Source organism: Protopterus annectens, chromosome 8.part0 (genome assembly GCF_019279795.1).
Source record: "Protopterus annectens isolate FY-2018-M chromosome 8.part0, PAN1.0, whole genome shotgun sequence".
Classification (NCBI taxonomy): domain Eukaryota; kingdom Metazoa; phylum Chordata; order Ceratodontiformes; family Protopteridae; genus Protopterus; species Protopterus annectens.
Genome location: NC_056741.1, coordinates 1,897,797,075 through 1,897,821,101, shown reverse-complemented (window position 1 = coordinate 1,897,821,101; position 24,027 = coordinate 1,897,797,075). Strand labels below are relative to the sequence as shown.

Genomic DNA, 24,027 nt, shown 5'->3' with positions numbered 1-24,027 from the left:
TTTATTGTGTGAAAATTTGTTTTCATTAAAAGGATCTTTATTATAAAGCCTTCAGCCTTGTGGAGTGATCTCTCCAGTTATATCTGTAATGTTACTTTTTGCTTGGTTCTCAAAATAAATCTTTGTCCTGCAAGCTGAAAGCTCATTCCACTAGGACCTTAGCAACTTCAACAGCCTTTTTCTGGTCTCAGTCCTTTGATGACATTTGTCAAGCTGCAACTTAGTCTTCAACTCACACATTTGTTAAGCATTGCAAGTTGGACTGTATTTCCAGAGCCAGAGCTCCCTTTGAGACCTCCATCCTGAAGGATTTCCTGTCTTAAGGCCACCCAGGAATCACTTAGCTGGGGATTCTGACCCATATGTCAGATCTGATGGACTGAGTGAATAGGGTGCGAAAGGTATGTACTTACCATAATGACAGATCCTTTAATTCCAGTCTGTCCAGTATGACAACTTGCCATCCTTCTCGCTGCCATTATCTGGACCTAAAGACCTGTATCCAAGTCAAAGTCAGTACAAATGTGCTTGGGTTTAGGTGTCAAACTCAATCTGAGGTAGTCAGAGTAGCGCGGCACTACAGGTAAATGTTTAGTAAAGGCTCAAGGCTGGAGCACTAAATTGGCTGGATCGGATCACAGCTAAAGCTCAAGGACCCATGTCATATTGGATGGACAGAAATGAATGGATCTGTGGTAATGGTAACTGCATAACTTTCATTCATGTTACTTTCTGCTTTGTGTTGTGGGTTGGGTGCTGGTACTTCCATTAATTAACTTCAGTACATTATGCCTTTGTGCTTACTATAAATGGTCTTAGGTTCAAATACCAACCAACTGCACATTGTTGCATGGCTGAAGATGCCCCAATATATTGCTTGTCTGTGTAGTCATTTCCACTTTCTTATTGATTGGTTGTTTTGCATCATTTTGTCATTCTCAGTTCTTGACATTTGTGTTTTTGAGTGCATTGCATCCTGCAGTCCTACTGGAAGTGAGAGGAATTAAGGATATTCAGTATGCAAATGTTATGGGCGGCCATGGTGGTGCAGCAGTTAGTGTTGCCGCCTCACAGCAAGAGGTTCTCCAGTTCGATTCTCAGCTGGGGTGCCTTCTGTGTGGAGTCTGCATGTCCTCCCTGTGGTCGCGTGGGTTTCCTCCAGGTACTTCGCTTTCCTCCCACATCCCAAAGACATGCTGTAGGTGGATTGGACACACTAAATTGGCCCTAGGTGTGAGTTGGTGCGTGTGTGTGCCTTCTGTGGAAGGTTGGGCGCTGGGCTGGTAACTCAACACCGTAAAACTCCACTACGAATCATGAGCGGACAGGTGATCCGCTGTGGCGACCCCTAACCGGGAAAAGCCGAAAGAAGAAGTAGTATGCAAATGTTATGCTGTTTAGGTGCCCTGCTAATTTGGTGTCCAGATTTTCAGAAGTACCTACTGCAGGAGCCTTTGTCCAGATTTTCAGTGTCTGCAGATAGTATGCAATAATTGCATAGAACGCTAAGTAGAGATCATCTCTCAGGAGTTTGTACAACAATGAGAGAATGACAGGGTTTTTAGTGTATCAGAGTAGCTAAGAGTATTAAGACTCAAGGTATTTTTGTTGAGGAAACATTTAGCTTTGTTGAATTGGCTTAGGGGCTTACTTAGGTATATACTGAAAGAAGCATTATGTTAAGTGACATACCTAATGAGGGAGGAAATCACATGGGATTATAACAACTTTGGAGGTTGAGGAGGTAACATGAGGGGTAATTTGTGCAGGTTAGAAGGTTTTTCTTCAAACTATTGCAGATGTGATAGTCAAAAAAATGTGTTCTCAGCTGAAGTACCCAAATTCGTGGTGAATGGATTCTGTTTAACTTGAATGTTATCTATATGGTATGTGGTAGTGATGCTAGATTTAAGAAGAAACTATGCTGCACTTTTTGTCATGGAGGGTAAGTCCATGATTAACACACCAAGCATTTGTTTGTTTCAGCCCTTGTTGGAGACTTGATTTTTAGAATGGGATGTAATAGCTCCCCTTAGTTTGTATAGAGCATGGGTCTGTATCAGATAGTCGAAGTTACTTAACTTTGAACACCTAATGGTCGAACCATTATATTCGAAGTTACATAACTTCGACTACCTAAAAAAAAAAAAACACAACGGACAACAAAATAAACAAACCCCCCTGCACCCCCGCTACTTAAATATACCAACTCTGAGATCGCACCACATTGAAGTGAATGGAAACCTCCGCCTATGGAGATTTCCTTTCACACGCTCAAACTTTTACAAATTCGAACATATGGTCTTGACCATATGTAGTTCAAACTTGTAAAAGTTTGATGGCGTGAAAGGAACCCATAGAGCATTACCCCTGACCTTAATTGTATGGGTGTTAGATGTCTGGTGAGATGCACATGGATCATACCTCTCAACCTCTTAGTGCAAGAAATCTGGACAAAGCCTGACATAATGGGGGGACAAAGGGCCAAAAATAGAGACACATTTTAAATATTGCTCTTATAAACCTACAAAGTTGCTAGAATAACAGGATTTGTGTTGGTATGCATTTTTTCTGAAGGGTATGAGGTCTGAAATTCAAGTGCATGCCATTATTTAGTGACTTTGATCCTTAAGTAATCCCAGTGATTTGTCAAAAACACATTTTTTATGAGGAACAGACCAAAGATATGAGGGAAAAATGTGGACTTTCTGTAAAAATCTGTACAGTTGAGAGCTATGATTATGGATTAATAGTGATTTGGGCAAGTGCATCAGTAATCTCAACATGGGTGGTACTGTCAAAAGCATTGGCAAAGTCTAGGTAGGCAGTATAGAATGTATGCCATTTATCTGCAGCTTTATTAACCCTTTTGAAAAACCTTGCCTTGGTTGAACAGGCATGGTTTGTTTGTTTTTTTACAAAACTGAGTTGTTGTTCGTCCAGGGATACAAGGTTGCTTGTATCCATTTGTATTAGCTTACCTATTATACATTCTGTAGCCTTCCAAATAATACTAATGAGAATAATAGGCCTGCAATTCCCAGGGACTTTGGAGAGACTACTTTTATGCAAGGACACCACAACAGTTATTCTCCACACCTTGATGATTTAACCACTGCCGAGAGACTTGTAGAGTTGTTGGAAGGGATTTGCTGGGTAGGACCATGTGCTTCTTCACATGCATCGAAGAATATTGTCAGACCCATTCTGCTGTAGTTTTGTTTGGAAGTCCCAAAAAGACAGTAGTTTTGAGAGGAGAGGTGTGAGGGAGAATGTGGGACAGAAGGGAAGGGTGGCTGTAGTCGAAGTTGGAATGCAATATGTGTACAAGAATATTAACAATGTCAGTGTGATCAGAGAAGGTAGCACCATAATAGATAAGGTCAATGCAGAATTGTTGTTTACTTATAATGTTTCTAATATAGTTAACAAAGGGTTTGTGGTGTGTCTTTTGAATTGTCTGCAATCCTGAGTTTTTTAGTCATCCTTGCATTTCCTAATGGTAAACTTGAGGGAGTGACTTACCTGATTTAAATCCCTTTTTTGTAATTTTAGAGTGAAGGTCTTTTATAGATGACCAGGAGTTTTTTCCACTCTTTTTCTTGTAGAACTTGTTGATGTAGGCATTCCACTATATGGGTTTAGTTTTAAATATGCCCTTAAGCTTACCCTGGACTGGAGCAGATGCCTCAGTACAGCTCTCTGAGAGGGAGTTAAATTCAGAGGAGTAGGCAGCAGCCATATGTCATTATCAGTAAGCTTAGTAAATAGTAAGTAATTGGTTTTGGAGAAAATCTAAATGTACATGAGTAATTAGGGCTGCAAAGCAGGTCTGATTGACAAAGTCACAGCAAGATGGTTAGATTTGATTAGGAAGATGACAACAAAGAACAGCTGAGGAATGTTTGTGAGTTCAAGATCTAGAAAATTAATGACCTGTGGTGGTCAGGAGGACAACTTGGTGAAGTGTAATGGCATTTATGAAGTCCAAAGTTCTCCAGGAGTATTTGTTGTTGGCAGTGTACTTTTGCCAGTTTGTTTGAATAGTTGAAGTCACTTATAAGAAAGGTATTTGGTTCAATTAACTTTAAACTGGTTAAGATATTACTGCAAAATGATGCAGGTGCTAGTTGAAGTCACTTATAAGAAAGGTATTTGGTTCAATTAACTTTCAACTGGTTAAGATATTACTGCAAAATGATGCAGGTGCCATTGATAGGAGTTCCATAATGCATTAACAAAATTTCATTGAGTTGTTACTATGACTTCAGCCAGCTCCAGATTTGTACCTTGTGAAATCTGACTTGAGAAAATGTGGTTATGTATAAATGCGGATATGTCTCTGTAGTTGCTGATGGGTCTGAATTTATGGCAGGTGTTGTAGGGTTCATATTACGTTATCGAATTGCTGAAACTTTGAACCTGAAAACATCGAACACAAGTGTTCGAAATTTCAGCAATTCGAATTAAAAAAACAAAAAAACCCCCAAAATCAGCTCAATAACTGTTGTAAGCAGGGGACAAGCCCCCCTGCACCCCCCCCACACCACGCTCTTTAAATATACCAACTCTGAGATCGCACTACAGTGCGGAACGGGAATTCCCTGTCCGCACTGTAGTGCGATCTCGGAGTTGGTATATAAAGAGCGGGGGGTGTGGGGGGTGCAGGGGGGCTTGCCCTCCTGCTTACGACAGTTACTTTCTGTCCGTTGTTTTTTTTTTTGTGTGTGTGTTCAAAATTATAAAACTTCGAATGTACAAGTTCGATCTTGTGGTGTTCGAAGTTTTATACTTTTGATCACGTAATAGGAACCCGGTGTTGTACCCTGGAATAGAGTGAGTGCTGTCAGTATGCTGGAATAAGGTTTCTGTATTTACACAAATGCTGGTGTCATTGAGGGTAAGGAAGGCCTCAGTTTCATTGATTTTTCAAAAGAGAGTATACTTAACATTTTTAAAATTTAGTTTACCATTTTAAATACTTTTTATTCCCATTGTCTGCTAACCATCAATCCTTCCACAGTCAGTCAGCATGTTTGCTTCCCCTTAGGATGACAGCCATTCATGGAGGATCGTCATCATGGTTTTCTGGTTAAATACCCAAATCTCCACCCCTCTGGCAGTTGATGTATGTGCTGTCTTGCACAAAGGTCCAATGTATGCTTTTCCCCATCCATGATATTATACACGACATCCTTTTGGAAGGCCACACCAAAGCCAAGCGTGTGTCCCCAATACTGCTGACTGTACTGATACTTCTTTATGGAAGTCAGCATTGCAACACTCCAAACTGCTTCCCACCCCCCACCCCAAAGCCAGGGTTGTCTTTTATGTGATCATTTCACAGTTATTTGCAGCTGAATGCTCACCTGTGTTTCTGAGTGCAGAAGATTTAAAATACACAGACTTTATGTCTAAATATACTTATTCCAAGTTGGTGCTACCTTGGAGGCAAAGTATTCAGAGACTGAGAGTTATGGGGGGGGGGGATAGAGCCGCAAAACTCGAGGGGGGGTTGCAGCTTACCCATCTAAAAAACAATGTGTGTGTGTGTATATATATATATATATATATATATATATATATATATATTTATCAGCACTTTACTATCTCGAAATACTGAAATCTCAAATTCCAGTATCTCGAGATGAAAATGCCGAAAGTGCAGTTGAGAGAAACTGCATTTAATTAAATTTGAAGTGTCGAATTCATGGTTGTGGTGGCGTGGTATGTGGGATTTACTGTGTTTGTAAGGTGCGGTGTGCTGTGGGATATGGTTTGCCTGCCGTTGTGTGGATATATGTGGAGGTGTAGGTAAGTGCTGTTTTTTTACTGGTTTTGGGTAGGGATTTGAGTGTATGTGAGTGTGCTGGGAAGTTTTAGGTTAGGGTAGGTAGGTAAGCGTGCGAGTGTGTAAGTGTTGAGAGTGGTGGTGTTCGTACGTATGTGGTGTTTGTGCAAGGGGAATATAGAGTATTTAGTGGTGGGTTTGGTGTCTTTGTCTTTTTAGTGCGACCTCGGAGTTAGTATATATAAATAGCTGGGGTGTGGGAGGGTGCATGGGGGCTTGCCCCCCCCTGCTTATATGTAGGGTAGGTGTGTGTGTATTTGTGTTGTGTTTGTGTGTGTGTTTTGTTGGTTTGTTGTAGTGTGGGGAGGAAGGTGTATGTAGGTTTGTGTGGTGGAGGGTGTATTTAAAAGTTGCGATTTTGAATTTCGCACCTGTGGGGTTTCGATATTGTGAATGTTCGGCTTTATAGTCTTGATACTGAAATTCGAGATTTCAGTATTTCAAGATTATAAAGTGAATCCATGTGTGTGTGTGTGTGTGTGTGTGTGTGTGTGTATGTATATATATATATATATATATATATATATATATATATATATATATATATAAAATTATTATTTTTTATTTACTTATTTGCAGCTGATTACAAGTATATGGATTTGTGAGCAGCACACAGTGACTCTTTTCTACTTCGTCAGTACTTGAGATCTGCAAGCCATTGTTGCCCATTCATTTTCATATTCCCTGTTCAGCTCCTTTAGCATCTGGATTTGACCCACGTCATCTGGGTTGTACTAAGTGCTTTACCATCTGTAGCAGGCATTTTATTTATTTATTTATTTATTTTTGTTCTTTGTAGCTGCTTTATGTTGGTCACAAGTAATAACATCTGTGAAACACTTTACGGTGACTGTAACAGCTGAGGCAGAAGTTGTGTTGGAAGCTTCAGTGAAGAACCCATGTTAATGGTTTCATTTCAGATCTCAAAGCACTGTCGGCTTTTCCATACAAGGAAATTAATCTTTTTGTTAATGAGGTTGTAATAGACAAATGACAGCTCTGTCTGGCTGCTAAAGCTGGTCTTTTGCCAAGTCTATGGCAATTCAGCTGGATATAATAAAATACTTGCATCACTTCTCATCATAGTGTAACTAGCACCCAAGAGTCATGCACCATGCTATGTTTTCTCTCACTGTACCTCATTTATAGTTGCATGTACACCATAAATACTTAAAACAGGATGTGTTCTTACTAGCGTCTCTGTCCAGGTCAACCAGAATTAAAATGAAATAATATCCATTTGACACCAACTAATTTTTCTCCTAAAAGGCAACTGTGTGTTGTAAGTTAAAAACTTTTGGACATAACTTGGTTTCCTATCTGCTGAACCCCCCCTCTGGCCTGAAAAAGGTCCCTTATGAATTATGCTGTCCTGGAAAGCTAATTTAGATGCAGAGATATTAATACTAATGTATTTATTTATCACTCTCAGTAATTAGTAAAAACTAAATAATAGATTCAACTATGTTAACAGGATTTTATTCTTCAGAAAGATTTTTTTCTTAGTGCTGTCTGGAGCTCTCCAGTATGAGATTGTTTGCCTTTCATTTTCCTTCAGTCTTTTCTGTCTATTGCGTTATAAATTAGTGGTTTCTCTGAGTATTCCCTAAGGCTGTCAACATGTATATTTCTGTACTTCCCTCTGATTTTATTTATTGTGGGTTTTTAAACTCATAAATGGGGTTATTCGTTTATTTTGGTAGCTGTAAGGTCAAAAATGGGATTTTACTGTATTTTCCTTTAATGACTGACTGTAAATATCTTAGGTTCATAGGTTCATACTAGGCTATCTGCCCTAGGGCATTTATAAGCCTAGCCAGAATGTGTTTGGCTTTCGCCACCCATTTTAAATTTATTTTGCTATGCCCTTTTTCGAGGTTAGTATACTGTGCCTCTGTCTAACAGTGACACAGAAGTGATACCCGGGGTAAACCTACAATCTCCCATCCACTCATCAAGATTCCTCTTGAAGAGAGTCAATGAGGGACTCTGCCTAACCTGGACTGGGATTTTATTCCCAGAGTGAAGGGAGCCTCTGGGTTATGAATCTGTCCCTCCAGCATGTCCTATTTATTTCAGTGCTGAGGTTCAAGTCTCGAGCGTAGCTCGATGGGATTTGGATTTTCTGAGGTGCAGCATGTCCATTAATTCCGGGTTGGACATGGCTTTATACGTCAGGCACAGATCGCCTCTGAACAGGCGGTATGCCACTGAGTAGAGCTGGAGTTTCTTTAACCGGGCAGCATATGGCATCTGTTTGAGCCCTTTGATCCTCTTGGTGAGGTACTTTTGGGTTCTTTCCAGTTGCTGCAGGTGTCTGGTAAGGTACATCCCAAAAGGGGCATTGTACTGAATTATGGGCCTGATGAGGGATGAGTAAAGAGGCACGATGACCTCCCTGATCTAGATGTGAATCCCTTCATGATTAGGTGGGCTATATAAAATGTTTTTCTAACCACTTTGGCCATGTGGTTGTCAAATGAGAGCTTGCTATCAACTTGGGTCCCCAGGTCCCTAATTACTTCTTCTGTACTTAATGGATTACCACCTATGTGGTAATTTGTGGGCACTTTGTTTTGCCAAAGGGGATGACTATACACTTTTTGGCATTTAGCTTGAGGCCATGGCTGTGGCACCAGTTGTCTGTTTCTATGAGGCCCTTTTGGAGGATGCTTGTGTCGGCTGGAGAGTCGATTATGGCGCCCAGTTTGCAGTCATCTGCGAACTTGGTCAGCCACAGTCCTTCCGTGTTGGCCTGTACCTCCGAGAAATATATACTGAACAAGAGAGGTCCCAGGACTGAGCCTTGTGGGACACCACTTGTAACTGGTTTGGAGTCTGACATGGCTCCAGCAATTCTAACCATGTGGGTTCTGTCCTTGAGCCAGTTTGCAATCCATCTAGTGACATAGGGGTTTATATTTAAGCTGGTGAGGTTATCCATAATGCCCGAGGGGGGTATTGTATCGAAGGCTTTTTCGAGGTCCAGGTAGGCTGTGTGGACCACCTTCTCCTCATCAGTGGCCTTGGTGACTGTTTCAAAGAAATCGACCAGGTTTAAGAGGCAGGATCTGCCCTTAACAAAGCCGAACTGGGTAGGATCCAGTGTCTGTAGGTCCCCAATATCTTTATTTATGAGATCCATGATGATCCTTTCCATAGCTTTGCAGACCAAGCTAGTCAGGCTTATGGGGCGATAGTTTCCAGGATCCGTTGAGGCACCACCTTTATGGAGAGGGACCACTGTTGCTGTACGCCACTCTTTGGGCACATATCCTGTAGTAAGGCTGAGATTGAACAGTAGTTTTATGTTTGGGTTTAGCTCTTCTTGGAGTTCATGCAGGACGCAGCCCGGGACACCGTCTGGTCCCATTGATGCTGTGTTTTTTGCTTTGGAGAGGGCGGCTCTTACCTGAGCATCTGAGATGTCAGGGGCAGCACTCTGCTGGGATAGATATTTGCCCTTTTGGTGGGTAGTTTGCGCTGAACCTGTCAGCTAGGATGTTGGCAATGTCTGTGGTTTCAGTGTATTTTTTGTCATTTTGGACTAATTCTGAGCATATCTGGGAATTCCCACCCAGGTTCCTAACATAACTAAAGAAAGCCTTGTGATTATCCTTAGTGTCCTGTGCAATTTTTCTCTCGAAGCTGGCCTTTGACAATTTTATGAGTGCCCGTAGTTTTTTGCTAATACTGATCAGTGATGTCTTCCCTTTTTGGGATTTTGCTCTATCATTTAGTAGCTTCCTCCTTCTATTGTATAGTTTGTTTATGGCTGGGGTCCACCAGACAGGACGTCTGCCTTTGGAGGATTGGTTCTTGGTTTTATTTGGGATCGCATGATCCATGCATTCCTGAAGGTGTTCATAGAATGCGTTTATAAAGGATTCTGCGGTCTGGGCCATATTTTCCACAGGCCCGGGGGCTTTGAAGGATTCCACCTCAGTTTTGAGGAGTGTGAAATTTGCTTTAGAGAAGTTTTTCACTGTGGTTTTCTGGGCGGGGGGATGTGAATATCCAGTGAGATTAGTTTATGTTCTGATCTTACCAGTGAGGGATATACGTCTGGTCTGGAGCATAGAGTCCCCATGTGGGTGATGATCAGGTCCAGTATGTTTTCCCCTCTTGTGGGAGTGGTAACAAGTTGTTCCATAGCATTTGAGTTTATAAATTCTAGGAACCTTTGGGCTAGGGTGTTGGAGCTAGAGTAATGCTCCCAGTCTATGTTTGGGTAGTTGAAGTCGGCCATTATAATGGTGTTTGGAGAGACCTTCATATTTTCCAGTGTTCTCAGAAAGGCCGAGTGGGGTTCCTGGGTTTGGGAGGGTGGTCTGTAGCAGGCTATAAACTGGAAGGCAATTTTACCCACTGTTGGTTGCACATCGATAGTCTCTGATGCTTCGTGCTTTGCCACCAACCTGGAGGTGTGGGTATCTTTGATGAATATCGATACTCCCCCTCCTTTTGTGGTTCGGTCCAGGTTTTGGGGCCGAAAAGCATGGTATGAGGTATAACCTGGTAGTGCTGGGGTGCTCTCGGGAGCCCTGAACGAGGTTTCTGTTACTGCACAGATATCGATGTTCTCCATGCTAAGGAGAGTTTCGAGTGCGTGCATCTTGAGGTTTAGACTTCTGGCGTTGAGTAGCATTACTCTTAGTTTCTTATCCCTTGTGATACCTATGAAGGTGGGTTTGTCTTTTGAGCCTTGCCTATAAAAGGCACTATGGGGGTAGCAAGAGCCTTTGCCAATATCCGAAACCCAGGGGTGGCAGGTGCAAGCCGTCCCTAGCGAAGCATCGTGGCTTGTCGAGCATATCATCCCAAGCTGACAGGCATTGGATCCCCTTTGAATGACACCAGTACTTAAGCCAATTGTTGAAATTGATCATCTTGTCTTCATATTGTGGCATCATTCTTGGTGAGGGTAAGATGCTACTCAAGGTCAGGGTCATACCGGCCTGGGCTACATGCTCAGAGAGCTCCTTTATGTCTCTTTTCATGTAGTCCAGGGAGGTACGTCTCAGGTCATTCACACCAGCATGGACAATGACTGAGTCATATTTGTACTTGCCTTGGAGTGACCTGAGTGCTTGTGTTATGTGGCGGATCCTAGCGCCCGACAGGCTGCTCACCGTGACCCTCTCCTTGTTCAGCCTGGTGAGCGGGATGTCAGTGTGCCTGACGGTAGAGTCACCTATTACAAGTGTATCAGGTGTGTTGTTTAGTCTTAAGGGCTGTGACTGTTCGGCTCACTGGCTTTGTGAGATATGTGTTGCACGTGTTTTGTTTTGGGGTAGCGGTTGCTTGGGAGTCTGCTTTGGAGGTCTCTACTGCTTAGGCAGATCTTTATTTAGAGCCTCCGAGTATGTTTTTGTGTGATTATGTGTTTGGTTTGCTGTCGTGGTAGGTCTATGTGAGACTGGAATTGTAGTGAGTGTGGTTTCCTTCTCCTCCTGACTGGTTATGCCAGTACTGAGTTGAGAGATCTTAGCCTTCAGTTTGGCGATATGGTTGCATCTCTCACATGTGTTGGAATTTGTTGGGAGGAGGAGAGGGTTGTCTATGTACATGAGGCAGTTGACAGTTGGCAGTCTCATTTACTCCTCTCCAATTCTCGCTGTCCTAGATACAAATGTAAAGTTTCTTGTCATTGAATGCTTATGCCAAGTAACCATTTAGAGCATACTGCAGTGACCCAGGTGATGTGTTAGAAGTTGCAACATTTTCAGAAGCTGTTGGATTCTTAGCTGCACGAATCTGCATTTAGGGCTAATAAGCAGTGAATACTTATTCTGGCAAATGGGTTGCTACAAGGAAGATAACTTCTTGCTCAATTATACAGCAGAACTTGGCATTGATAAAAGTGACATGGCTACGTGGACACTACACTGTTTGTGTAGGTAGCTTTAGCACCCCCCCCCAAAAAAAAAAAACCCAAACATTTCATAAAATGCAGTCTTAAGGACTTAGCTGTTTATCAAGACTGTATTCTGTGAATTTTTGTAAAACTGTGATGATTCCAACTCCAAAAGGAAATAATAGAAAGATTCACAGGAATCTAGGGCAGTGTCCAGAGACAATTGCAGACAAAAAACAGAGACTTGAATATTGCATTTTTTATGTGATGGTGTAGTGATCAGATAAATATAAGAAAAATCACTGTAAAAGAACAAAAACATAACACTTCCACCCTGTTGTCCTTTGTTTACATTGGTCTGACTGGCTGGCTTTGTAGTTGTTCTTTGTTGAGTTTTCACTCATCAGTTAGATTCTCTGACCTGTATTGTACCTGGCCTTAGATTACTTTGCTTTATTTCACTTTTTAAATAATAAAACCATATTTTTAGTTCTGCGATGCATTGAAACTGACCATGTGGCACTAGAAAATAAGGACGTCTGTCTGTTTCCCTTAAGTAGGACAAAATTCATACAGTGGTCTTATTTTCTTTCTCTCGCTATACTCTGTATATCTTCTTCCTTGTAACTGTTTATGCTCCCAGCACCTTACCTCCAGTGCTCCCTATGGCCACTTCCTTATATAATCCATGAATGGACGAGTTCCTTTATTTATGGGAGAACTGCCTTATGGATCCCAGTGTTTGTCTTGACAGCAAGAATTGTTCCATTAAGGCCACGGTGATGGGATTGCTCTTCTTTTGTAGTAGGCTGTCTGGTGATTGGGCTGTTGATATGATCATTGTACCCCTTGTCTAAGATGTTCATTGACATCCTTGAGAAGCATGAACTCTTTCAGCTGTTTATTGCAGCTCCTTCTAATGTTTAATATGGCATCATATCCTTTGCATCCTACAAAGGTCATCCCCTCAGAGATTTGGTTCTAGCCCTTTCTTCAGGGAGCAGTCCACAAATAGCCATTTCATCCATTCATGGCCGATCCTTTGATGCATATCTGTTCATAAAGGAAGGTTGCTAACTGCCCACTACATTTATTTCTTCTGTTTTGTGTTTTTTTTCCCGGTGTGGTACACTGATCAAGACTGACCATTTGCAGGTAATGTCCTGGTGAAATAATTCCCAAAGAAGAATGGAACCAGAGAGGCAGTAAGCTATATATATATATATATATATATATATATATCTGTCAAAAACAGAACAGAACTAACTACCAAAACTGTACAGTAGCAATTAATATATGTGGCTGCAATTGTGAAAGACATGCACATTTTACATCATCATTATATTTCATATTTACATTATGATGGATATTCTGTGGGTTAATGAGAGTCAGGGCAGTGAAGTGGAGAAGAAGTTGAGTTAAGAGGTGTTAGTAGTTGAGAGAGAGCAAGGCTTGTGAGGTCTTTATACTCCGCTTTTGTGCATGAGGCTACCTCTTTGCAGATTCTATGTTTAGAAATGCACAAAGAAAACCAACTTACATGTCAAAAGGAGGGACCTATTGGCTACCTGCCAGTTAAGTCATAGGACGTCCAAGAAAGGAAGGTTGCTTTGAATGCTTCATTGTTATTTACTTTTCCTGTTCCTGAAGGAATGGTAGGGACTCAGCTGTCCCTTGATGGATACCAGTGGTAGAGCTAGTGCTACTGGTTTGCATAGTAGAAGTTGGTGAGAGCAAGCCTTTTACATCTCTACACAGGAATACACATATTCATTCCTTATGACACCTTCAAGAATTCAGTGCATTCTATTCAGTTGGATGGTATCCACAAACTCTTGAATGATAGTCCCTGGCCATGATCTGTGATGGAATTTGATGTGATGCAGAGGACATTTCCCCTCTAGAAGGTAGACCCATACTACTGAAGGATCTTTGTGTTATGTTTTTTAAATGGATGGTAGCTGATGATTGTTTGGGGGGGGGGTTTAAATGGATGGTAGCTGATGATTGGCTGGGGAGGGGGTGGGAAGGCATTGGAAGGTATAGCTTGTGTGATCTCAATGGGGGGCCATCCTAAAGGATGGGAAACACAAAAAATGTACAGTGAAATAGTTGGGTTAAGATGCAGTGAATAATATAAGGTTTATACAGAGTTCTTTGGTAAATCTTTTGGTTTTGAAGTTTCAGTGTACCATTCTTTACGTTTTTGTTTTAGTTGTTTAAAGAGAAAGACAACTGATACTACCTGCCTGATTTCAGCCAGTGCTTGAGCCAAAGAAGAAAATAGATTAGATAAATAAATCACCTTTCACGTTTTTATTAACATTATTTACAATCATTAGTTTTGTAATAAAAAGAGAGCATGAGGAAACAAATTTATTATCAGGAGAGTTCTAAATTGCTTTCTGATGCCTGTGTTGACACAGAAATGCAGTTAGTCTCAAAGACTGTATAGTGAATTAACCATTGGTGCAGTTTGAGTGGTATGAAAAGTTCTCTATAAGTTCATGGGTTCATAAGTACTTACCAGACTATTGATCTGTGAGGATTTTAAGAAGCCTAGCCTTATATGCTCATTGTAGATGTTCTTCGTGCTTCACTGTTGCACTCATCACACTTGAGTTATCTGCCTGCAGGTAGCCCTCAGTCAGCCCAAATACCAGAATCTTGGGATTTCTGCATCGGATGCTGTCGCCTCTTCCATGACGTCAGGTCATCAGGGGTATAAAGCATACAGCCAACGCCATCACATCAGCTTTTCTTGCCGCGTGGGAGCCCGAAGCAGAAGCAGTTCGCAAGTGCCAGTCGGCTGCTAGCTGAAATTTTTGTTTTTCGAGTTTCAAACCTGAAGTCTTCTAAAGCTAAGTACCCCGCTGGGCATCCTTTTTTTCTTGATCTAACCAATGTCAGAAAAAGTTAACAATTGTCTTGCTGGTGGAAAGCAAATACCTCACAGAGATTTTCATTCTTACTGCGTCAACTGTTTAGGCCCAGACCACGACGTTCCCCGCTGTCGGTTTTGTGCCTTGTTTAATGCTCAAACTATTCGTCATCGGGCTATCTTTGTCGCTAAATTCTTTCGCTGTCGTTCTTTGTATTCTGAAATGGCTTCGATAAGCCATCCGACTACCGATCTTCCAAAAAAAGTAAGGCTAAAGACCGAGACAAACAGCATAGGTCCAGATCTGCCAACGGTGCTTCCATTAAGCTAGTCGCCAGTCCGCTGGTACTCGGTGAGGTGCCTTCGCAGCCCCTGATACCTGCTTCTACAGATTCGCAGGCCTCTGCTGAGAACCATTCGGAGTCCGGTATGCTGCGAGATACTTCTTCGACTATGGAATCTGCGGATGTCTCTACCTTTAATGGGTCCGGAGCAGCTGTGCAGGCACCGGCTACTGAGGGTGTATTCTGACCTTCCGATGTTCGTATGAAACCGACAACTTTGTTTTTGACTAAAACTACTGAGTTTTTCAGGCCCAGAGTTTGCACTATGCCTAGAAAACCGGCGACCAAAGTGCATGCTGAAGCTCCCATGCCACAGAAACAAATGCTTAGAATGGCTGAAGACCTTATAACTTTAATTAGGGGAAGCCAGCCTTCCCCCTCTAAAAGGCAAAGAATTGATTTTTCCTTCTGATTCTACAGACCATGAGTCCAATGACTCTGATCCCTCTGATTACCAGGACATACCCATATCTACCTATGAGGATTCAGATGCAGAGGATTTCATTCCCTCTGCCTCCCCTCCAGAGGACTTTTCTTTTGGTGAAACCTTGCATACCTTAAGAGAGCATTTCTGATGGGAATGCCAGGACTACCCTCAGTCCAAAAAAAAGACTCAGAGAATTTTTAGACTTGCCTCAGCACAGGCCTGTAGCTATATCCCCTGCCCTGGATATTGTAGATGATGTCTTCATGGAATCCAGCCTTACTCCTGATACTTTACCCACCAGCTCCTAGAAAGCCTGACAGGTACTACAGAATACCTGACCCTCACAAATTTCTCTTTAAGAATCCCTCTGGGGATCCAGAGACCATTTCCCAGGGACCTAAAGGCATTAAGGCTACTGCAGCCAAAAACCCTACCCCTTGAGACAGGGATTCTAGAGCTTTAGACAGATGGGGTAAGAAGGTATATACCTCTGCAACTCTTGCCATCAGGGCTTTGAATTGCCAGTTTCAAATGTTGAAGTACTGGCAGCACGTTATGGAACTTATTAAACAAAAAATGTTGCTTCCAGATTGTACAGAAAATAAATATTTACAAGAGTTAATGCATTCTACAGACCAAGTTAGTAAACATAATTTGCAGTGTGGTTTTGATGCCTTAGAAGCATCTTGCAGGGCTGCTGTCACTGGGTCTGTACTGAGAAGGCATGCTTGGCTGAAGGAACAAATCTTGCCAGACCATGTCAAAGCAAAATTACTAGATGCTCCATTAAACCAGGAATGTACGTTTGACACAAAAGCAGAAGTTCTTAAAAAGATGGAGGAAAAAACTAAATCTATGCAAACTGTTAAAGACTTCTTACAGGTGCAGCCACCTAACTTCAGTAGGCATTGGCCTTCTAAAAGCTGGTCTTTTCCAGTCCCTCCCAGGCCTTCTCAGTCCAAACCCAGGGGCAACAGACCACCAAGACTACAGTCTCAGGGTATGCAGAGATCTAAACAATGGAATGCTCCCACTTCCAAAACAGGGAGTGGTAAGCCTCCCCCTTAATGGAAAAAGTTCACAATGACTTGTCTGTCATCCTTCCCAGCCATGCCCAATTACTTGCATCCCTAGGAGGAAAACTCACACTGCATGCAAAAAACTGGATGTCCATTACCCAGGACCGATGGGTCCTAAACATTCTATCCCATGGATACAGATTCTACTTCCACTCACTGCCAACCCCAAGCGGGTTGCTAGACCTTCCTCCAAACCAGTGGGCAGAGGCTCAAAAGCAAGTACTTTCTCTTCTCAGTATCAGGACTACTCAACATGTTCCAATAGAGCAAAGGGGACAGGGTTTCTACTCCAGACTGTTCCTGGTGCCCAGAAAAGAGAGCTCTTGTTGCCCTATCCTGGATCTGTCAATCTCAACACCTTCCTGGTGGTCCCAAAATTCAAAATGCTTACACTGCAACAGCTTCTTCCTGTGCTAGCCAAGGACACCTGGCTAATCACCCTTGACTTAAAAGAAGCTTATCTGCACATCCCCATAAGGGAATCTTGCTGGAAATATCTATGTTTCAGGGCACTCTCTATGCACTTCCTTTTGGCTTATCTACTGCGCCCACTGTATTCACAAAGTGCCTGGCTCCAGCCATTGCATACTGCAGGCAGAGAAATATTCAAATTTACCCATACTTGGACGATTGCCTAATTCAGGTGGACAGTTAGGAATTGCTACTTCACCACCTGGCACTTGTAAAGAGACTCCTAACTTTTCTAGGGTACACCATCAACGAAAAGAAATCACAACTGGTGCCCAGCCAAAAGATTGTATTCCTGGGAGCAAGCTTGAACACAACTTCCCAGATGGCATTCCTCACTCCAGAAAAACAGGTTTATTTGATAAATTGCTTCAAACTAATGGCCACCAAAACCCAGCTATCTGCAAGAAAAGTACTGCAAGCCCTGGGGTTCATGGCCTCATGCATTCTACTAATTCCATATGTAAGACTGCCTATGGGGAAACTTCAATGGTACTTAAAAAGTCTCTGGTGTCAATATTCTCAGGACCTGGAAACACTGATTCCTATCATTCCTTGTCTAAGGGCATAGTTCCTTTGGTGGGCAGAGGCATGCAACCACAACAAGGGACTTCCTTTCACTCAACCCCTCGCCGCCCAGACCCTGACAACAAAAGCACCAGACTATGCATGGGGGGCTCACATGGCAGGCAAATGCATTCAAGGCAAATAGAGCCCAGGAAAAATTCCCCCGCATATCAATCAAAAAGAAATGTTAGCTGTACAGAATACTTGGACAGCCTTCAAATACCTTATCCTTCCAGGACAACTCCTGATAAAGACAGATAACACCACTGTTATGTGGGACATAAACAAGCAGGGAGGAACCCATTCCTACCCACTGTGCAGGTTAGCCATGGCCCTGTGGAACACAGCCTTGAGCAACCAAGTGCACCTTCAAGCTTAATTCCTGCCAGACAAACAAAATTCACTGGCAGACAACTTAAGTAGAAATCTAAAGGACCCACATGAGTGGAAACTGGAGCCCAACTCATTCAAACTTGTAATCTACAGGTGAGGGACACTAGAGGTGGACCTCTTTGCCTCCCCCCAAAACCATCAGTTGAGCAAATTTTGCACCAGAAAGCCTCACAGCCAAGCGTAGAAAGTGGATGCCCTATCCTTTATATGGGAAAACCTCTCAATTTATGCATTTCCCCCGTCTGCCCCTCCTCTCAAAAGTACTACTCAAGATCAAGCATGACAGGCCAAGGACATTCCTTATTGCCCCAGACTGGCCACGCCAGCACTGGTACCCACTACTACACAGTCTGACAGCAGTGCCACCCTGGCACCTACATCTGACTCCTTCCCTGCTGTCCCAGCAGGAGGGACAGATTTTGCATCCACAGCTGCAAACCCTGAACCTTTCAGCCTGGCTTATCCCCTGAATACACCACCAGCAACCCTCAGCAAACAGGTGCTGGATGTCATCCTTGAGGCCAAAAGGCCTAGTACTAGGAAATCCTATTCAGAAAAGTAGAAAAGATATTGTTCTTGGAGCCAGTTTCAAGGGAAGGACACAGCGTTCCCACCTTACCTCAAATCCTAGATTACCTAGCAGAGCTGCTCCACAAAGGCCTATCCTTCTCATCAATTAAGATTCACGCCTCTGCCATCTCAGCTCATTACAATACTGAGCCACCTCTCTTTTCTCACCCTCTCATCAAACAGTTCCTGAGAGGAGCTAACAATTTAAGGCCCCCGAGGAGAGCTCCCACCCCTGCCTGGGACCTTAAATTTGTACTAGAGAAGCTCACACTTCCCCCTTTTGAGCCTGCTGCTGCAGCAGAGTTAAAATTTTTGTCTTAGAAAACAGCCTTACTTCTAACCATCACTTCAGCAAGAAGAGTGTCTGAGTTACAGGCACTAATGACTGTGGAACCCTTCATTATTTTCCATGGTGACAGGGTTTCCCTCAGGATTAACCCATCATTTATGCCCAAGGGTGGTATCCAGTGTGGCTTTAAACCAATCCATCCATTTACCAACCTTTTTCCCTAATCCTCAGAATAAAGGGGAAAGGATCCTGCACTCTTTGGACATGCACAGACAGCTCAGGTTCTACCTGGACATGATTAAACCTTTCAGAAAATCTGACCAGCTGCTAGTCAGCTTTGCTACAGGGGCAGAGGGCAAGGCCATTTCAAAACAAACCATTTCCAATTGGATAGCACACTGCATCCATTTCTGCTACAAACACCATGGAAAACCTACCCCACAGGGGATCAGAACTCATTCCACTAGGGCTACCTCAACCTCTACAGCATTTCTCAGGGGAGTCCCTACCAGGGACATCCTGGAAGCTGCAACCTGGAGTTCTGTACACACCGTCACCAGGCATTACCACTTACTTATTTCTATATCCAGAGCTGGATTTGCCACAGCAGTCTTACAAGGACTGCTAGCCAGCCCTAGTAATTCTTTACTGCCTCCACCCTTCCTCAGCTTTGGGAATCAACCCAAGTGTGATGACTGCAAGAGTGAAACATGAAGAACATAGTACAGTTGTGTACACTTACCATAAATGTAGATGTTCAAGTGTATTCACTGTTGCAGTCCTGGTTACCCGCCCTCCAGCCCACTAACTTTTCTATACTTTCTACCTATCCTCTTTTTGGCCATATCTTATGGCAATGGTATTTACTTTTTACTGGAGGTGTTCCACACCATGTAATTGGTTCCTATTTTGGGGGCTCCTGACATCTGGGGCAAACAAAACTGATGTAATAGTGTCGGCTGCATGTTTTATACCCTTGACGACCTGACATCATTGAAGAGGTGACAGAATCCGATGCAGAAATCCCAAGACTCTGGTATTTGGCCCGACTGAGGGCTACCTTCAGGCAGATAACCAAAGTGTGATGACTGCAATAGTGAATACACTCAAACATCTAAATTTATGGTAAGTCTATACAACTGTACCTTTTTTAGCTCTTATGTTTTGCATTCAAATAACCCAGAGATGGACAGAACAAGGATATGTTGGGATAACTTGTTGTTGCCCTGTCCATGAGGGACATGGGTGCTAAATTGTGGTTGACTTTGCAGTTTGCCATCCATTTGTCTAAACTTCATTTAAAAAGCATATAAATAATAGAATATGGAAGATGAGATCTCCCCTCAAGGTAGACTAGGAATATGAGAGGTGACTTTGCATTAGGAGTGGAATTATCGGATGTATGTTTTAGGGGAAAAGAAGCAGAATGTTGGATATTGTAGTATGAAAGCCTAAGAAAGAGATATACAGAATATCAAATAGTTGTAATATTGCCACAGAGGATAAGTGGGTAGAATATTGCAAACTTTGCTGTCAGCATTTAGTCATTTATGCTTATGGTTATAAATTTTTGCCTGCACTGTTGGAACCATTTACTGTCCAACTCCTGAACTGCCTAATATTTCTTTTTTTGGGGGGAGGGAGGTCAGTGGCGAGAGTGTTATGACTGGCCAGTATACAACATTATTATTTGCTTTTATTTTTCAGATGTCATTGTGATTGTTGGTGATCTTGTAGATTCTCAAGTGGTGAATCTTAAGTCCGCCGTCGAACCATTAAAAGACCTTAAATCAAACCTTGGGACTTATTTTGTAACAGGTAAATATTGTTTTCTTAAACATGTGCATGCAAAATTTGTTTTTTAGCGTGATTAAGGTTGAGAAAGAAAGAAAAACCAAGGGCTAATACTGTAGGACACTAGCAGAGTTGATTGTGTATTTTCCTTAAAATGTGATGAACTTGCTTAATGCATGTGTTTGCTCGTACACACAGTGGGTTGTAGTCTTGGCTGGAACAATCCTCTAGGATGCTTGAGCCAGTAGTTATGCTTCTAATTCCTCCCTCTACCTGCCAACCCCAGCAGACTCAAGTAGAAACATGGGTGTGTTCAGCCTTGTTCAGGGCTTCATGTCTGCCATGTAGAGACAGTTAATAGGTGTAGTCATTTTGAAATAAGCAGATGTGCTTCTTTTGGCTTTTTTTTATTTTTCTGTAGCAATATTGTCTTTCAACTGCTCACTTGCTCTGTAACCAGGTGCCTACATTTTTGTTCTACTTGTATAAACATTTTCTGCCAGAATATGAGTATAAATGTGACTACATTTCTGTTTTCATGATGTATATATAGTTGTTGATTGGGTTTGTTCACTGTACAAATCAATTCTCTGACAACCCCCATTCCCTTTTCCTAGTCATAGCTGGCCTTGCTGTAGTAAACTCACACTCCTGACAAAAAAGGTAAATGTTTTACAGACTCAGCTATCCTGCTTTCAGGTTTCTTTTTCATCTGTTCCATGGAATTATTACTGTTCTCCTCTGTTTCTCCTGTCTCTGGCTGCAAGAGGAAGAAGAAACTGCTGGGGAGTCTTTGGGTCTCAGGACAGCTCCCTCACAGCCTCAGCTGCCGATGAGTTCCTATGCTGTGACCAGACTTTGTTCCTTGGACCGCTCATTGTTGTCTCTTTGGAGCAGCACTTTGAGAAGGCAACAAGGACCAGGAGTTAAGCATCTTTTGCAGCTCTAAGGTTGTCATCACCAGGCAAGGGAGAGCCAGTCATGTTAGTCTTGGGGGAAGGAGTGGGTGAGGGTCAGCCACATAGCCTGTACTAGGCTGCCTGACCCCAGGATAGGCCCCTGCAAGGAGTCAGTCTTTTTCTATGGAATGTCCCAGGAAAAGAAAGCAAAACATGAAGAATCTCATTACTCCTGATTCTATTACTGTGGAATTTGCTAAGGAATTAATTTCTGTTTTTGTAATGTTTCAAATTGTGTTTCGTCACTTAATTCAGTTTAAGAAAGAGTTCCCTCTGATTTTGACATAGATTCTGTGTCAGAAGAACAGGGAATTGAAGGGGGAATGTTTTTCTTCAGTGATTTTTCACAAGCTAAATATTCTGATTCTAAGGAAAGTGTTACCTTATCTAAAATAAAAGGGGTATTTCATTGGGAACAGCATACAATTCCTATTTCCTAGCAAAAGTGTTATGAAGTGTTGCATCTGGATATTCCATAGCCTGCTGCTGTCCCTGTTGTTTTATCAACTTTAGAGAATGTTTTCTTAACAGTTTGCACTACGCCCTTGACAGCCAACCTCATGATCTTAAAAAGTCTGGTAGGTTATACAAAGTACATCATACTCATATATGTTTTCTAATCTTAAAGCGGACCCTATAAACTTGATTATTAATGCTAACCCCATCCTTTCTTACTAAGGATGGGAAAGCTTTTCTGCTACTTTAGCTTTCAGAATTTTGATCTGCCAGGCTCATATGTTAAAATTTTTATTGGCTTATTTTTTGAGCATAACAACCATAACTGTTAACCCTCTCTTCTGAGGTAAAGAATTAATTGAATGTTGTCATTATATATGTTACCCATGTAACCAGACCTCTTCTGAGGTAAAGAATTAATTGAATGTCTTAATTATATCTGTGACCCGTGTAACCAGACACTCTTTAAAGTGTTCTTATGAATCCGCTGATAGTCTCCATAGCTGTTGCTTGTCTAACTTTAATATAAACTTTCTCTTAACTCCGCACTCTTTTTCAGAAAGCACTTTAAACAGCAAAATGCTAACAAACAGGATTTTAAAAAGCAATGGCAAGGAGACCATAGAAAGCGAGAGCCTTCAAGAACCACAGACCATCTAAAAAGCCAGAATGACTGCTTTCCTTTACAGGACCCCACCCACAACCTATCCCTTAGTCTAGGTCTTTTTATTTTTCTTCGAGCATCTTTATTACATTTCCACATATGACAAAGGCAATCTTACATTTATATAAATGAAAAACATACAAAATGATATCACATTAGTTCAAACAGTTTACATCACAGACACCATTAAAACAACTGTAGTTTAACATTATAAATCATTTGTAAATCTTCTAGTCATTGTCAGTTAAGCATTGTATAGCTTATTCAAATTCTGCCTCTTAAACCTCGTTCCTGCTCTGCATATACTGTTCCCGCAATTCCTATTTTTTCTATGTAGTGTGTGCCTTCCCTTTTCTAAAGATCCTAATTCCAGTTATTTTATCTCTGTTAGTATATTCACTACTTTTAGTAAAGTTGGTCTAGACTTTGATTTCCATTTTCTAGTAATTGCTTTTTTGGCAGCCACCATAATTAGACCCAGCAAGGCTTTACTATGTTTAGGCAATTCCGATTCTGTAGCATAACTAAAAAAAACATCATCTCCCCAGTCGGTCACACCTCCAGCATTTGCTGTTCACCTGAGGAAAAATTCTTTGGAGTCTACTTGGGGTATAAAAATACCTATGTAAACATTTTCAGGCAAAGATCCTAAATCTTCTAGACTTTGTTGCATATTTGGGAGATATACATATCCCCCCCCTTGTCTCTTTGTGAATTGCTTATCCAATCTCTCTTCCCAATCCTTGTAATTATCATGCAGTATTTTATAACCTTAGTATGCCGCGGTGGTGCAGCGGTAGTGTTGTTGCCTCACAGCAAGAGGTTCTCCCGTTCGATTCTCGGCTGGAGTGCGGGGATTGCCTTTTGTGTGGAGTCTGCATGTCCTCCCCGCGGTTGGGTGGGCGTTCGAAAGACATGCATAAATGGGCGTGCCTTCGTTGATGGTTGAACATCGAGCTGGCACCTCGGCGTTCGTCAAAATCTACTGCCAATCATTAGAGGACCAGAGTTCCGATGTGGCGACCCCTAACCGGGAAAAGCCGAAAGACAACAACACATTTTATAACCTCAGTCTAGGTCTTAATCGCCCTCAGTGGCATCAGGGTATTTTAGACAAATGGTTTCTGAAAAATCATCCAACAGGGTACAGATGGCAATGGAGTCTCTTCTTCCTTTTCAGGGGATTCCTTCTCATCCTCATACTGAAAAAACAGACATCTGAATTTCCTCCAGTTTTAGAACAAATGGTGTTTTGAAACCATAGGGCTAGTGCCCTCAGACCAGATGGCCAAAGGTTTTTACTCAAATATTTCTATGGTGCCAAAGAAAGAGAGAACTTTAAGACCAGTGCTAGTCCTTTCCTTTCTCACTGTGTTTGTCCAGGTCCCAATGATCAAAATGTTATCTCTCCAAACCCTGTTAATTTTC

General features: G+C 42.0%; 1 protein-coding gene across 1 annotated transcript in view; it reads left to right on the top strand.

Moving 5' to 3' along the window:
* TMPPE (transmembrane protein with metallophosphoesterase domain) overlaps positions 1-24,027 on the top strand; it is a 559,872-nt gene that overhangs the window by 254,691 nt on the left and 281,154 nt on the right. The window contains exon 2 of the mRNA XM_044081396.1: positions 20,434-20,544. Coding sequence (XP_043937331.1) covers positions 20,434-20,544 — 111 coding nt within the window. The remainder of the gene's footprint in view (positions 1-20,433; positions 20,545-24,027) is intronic.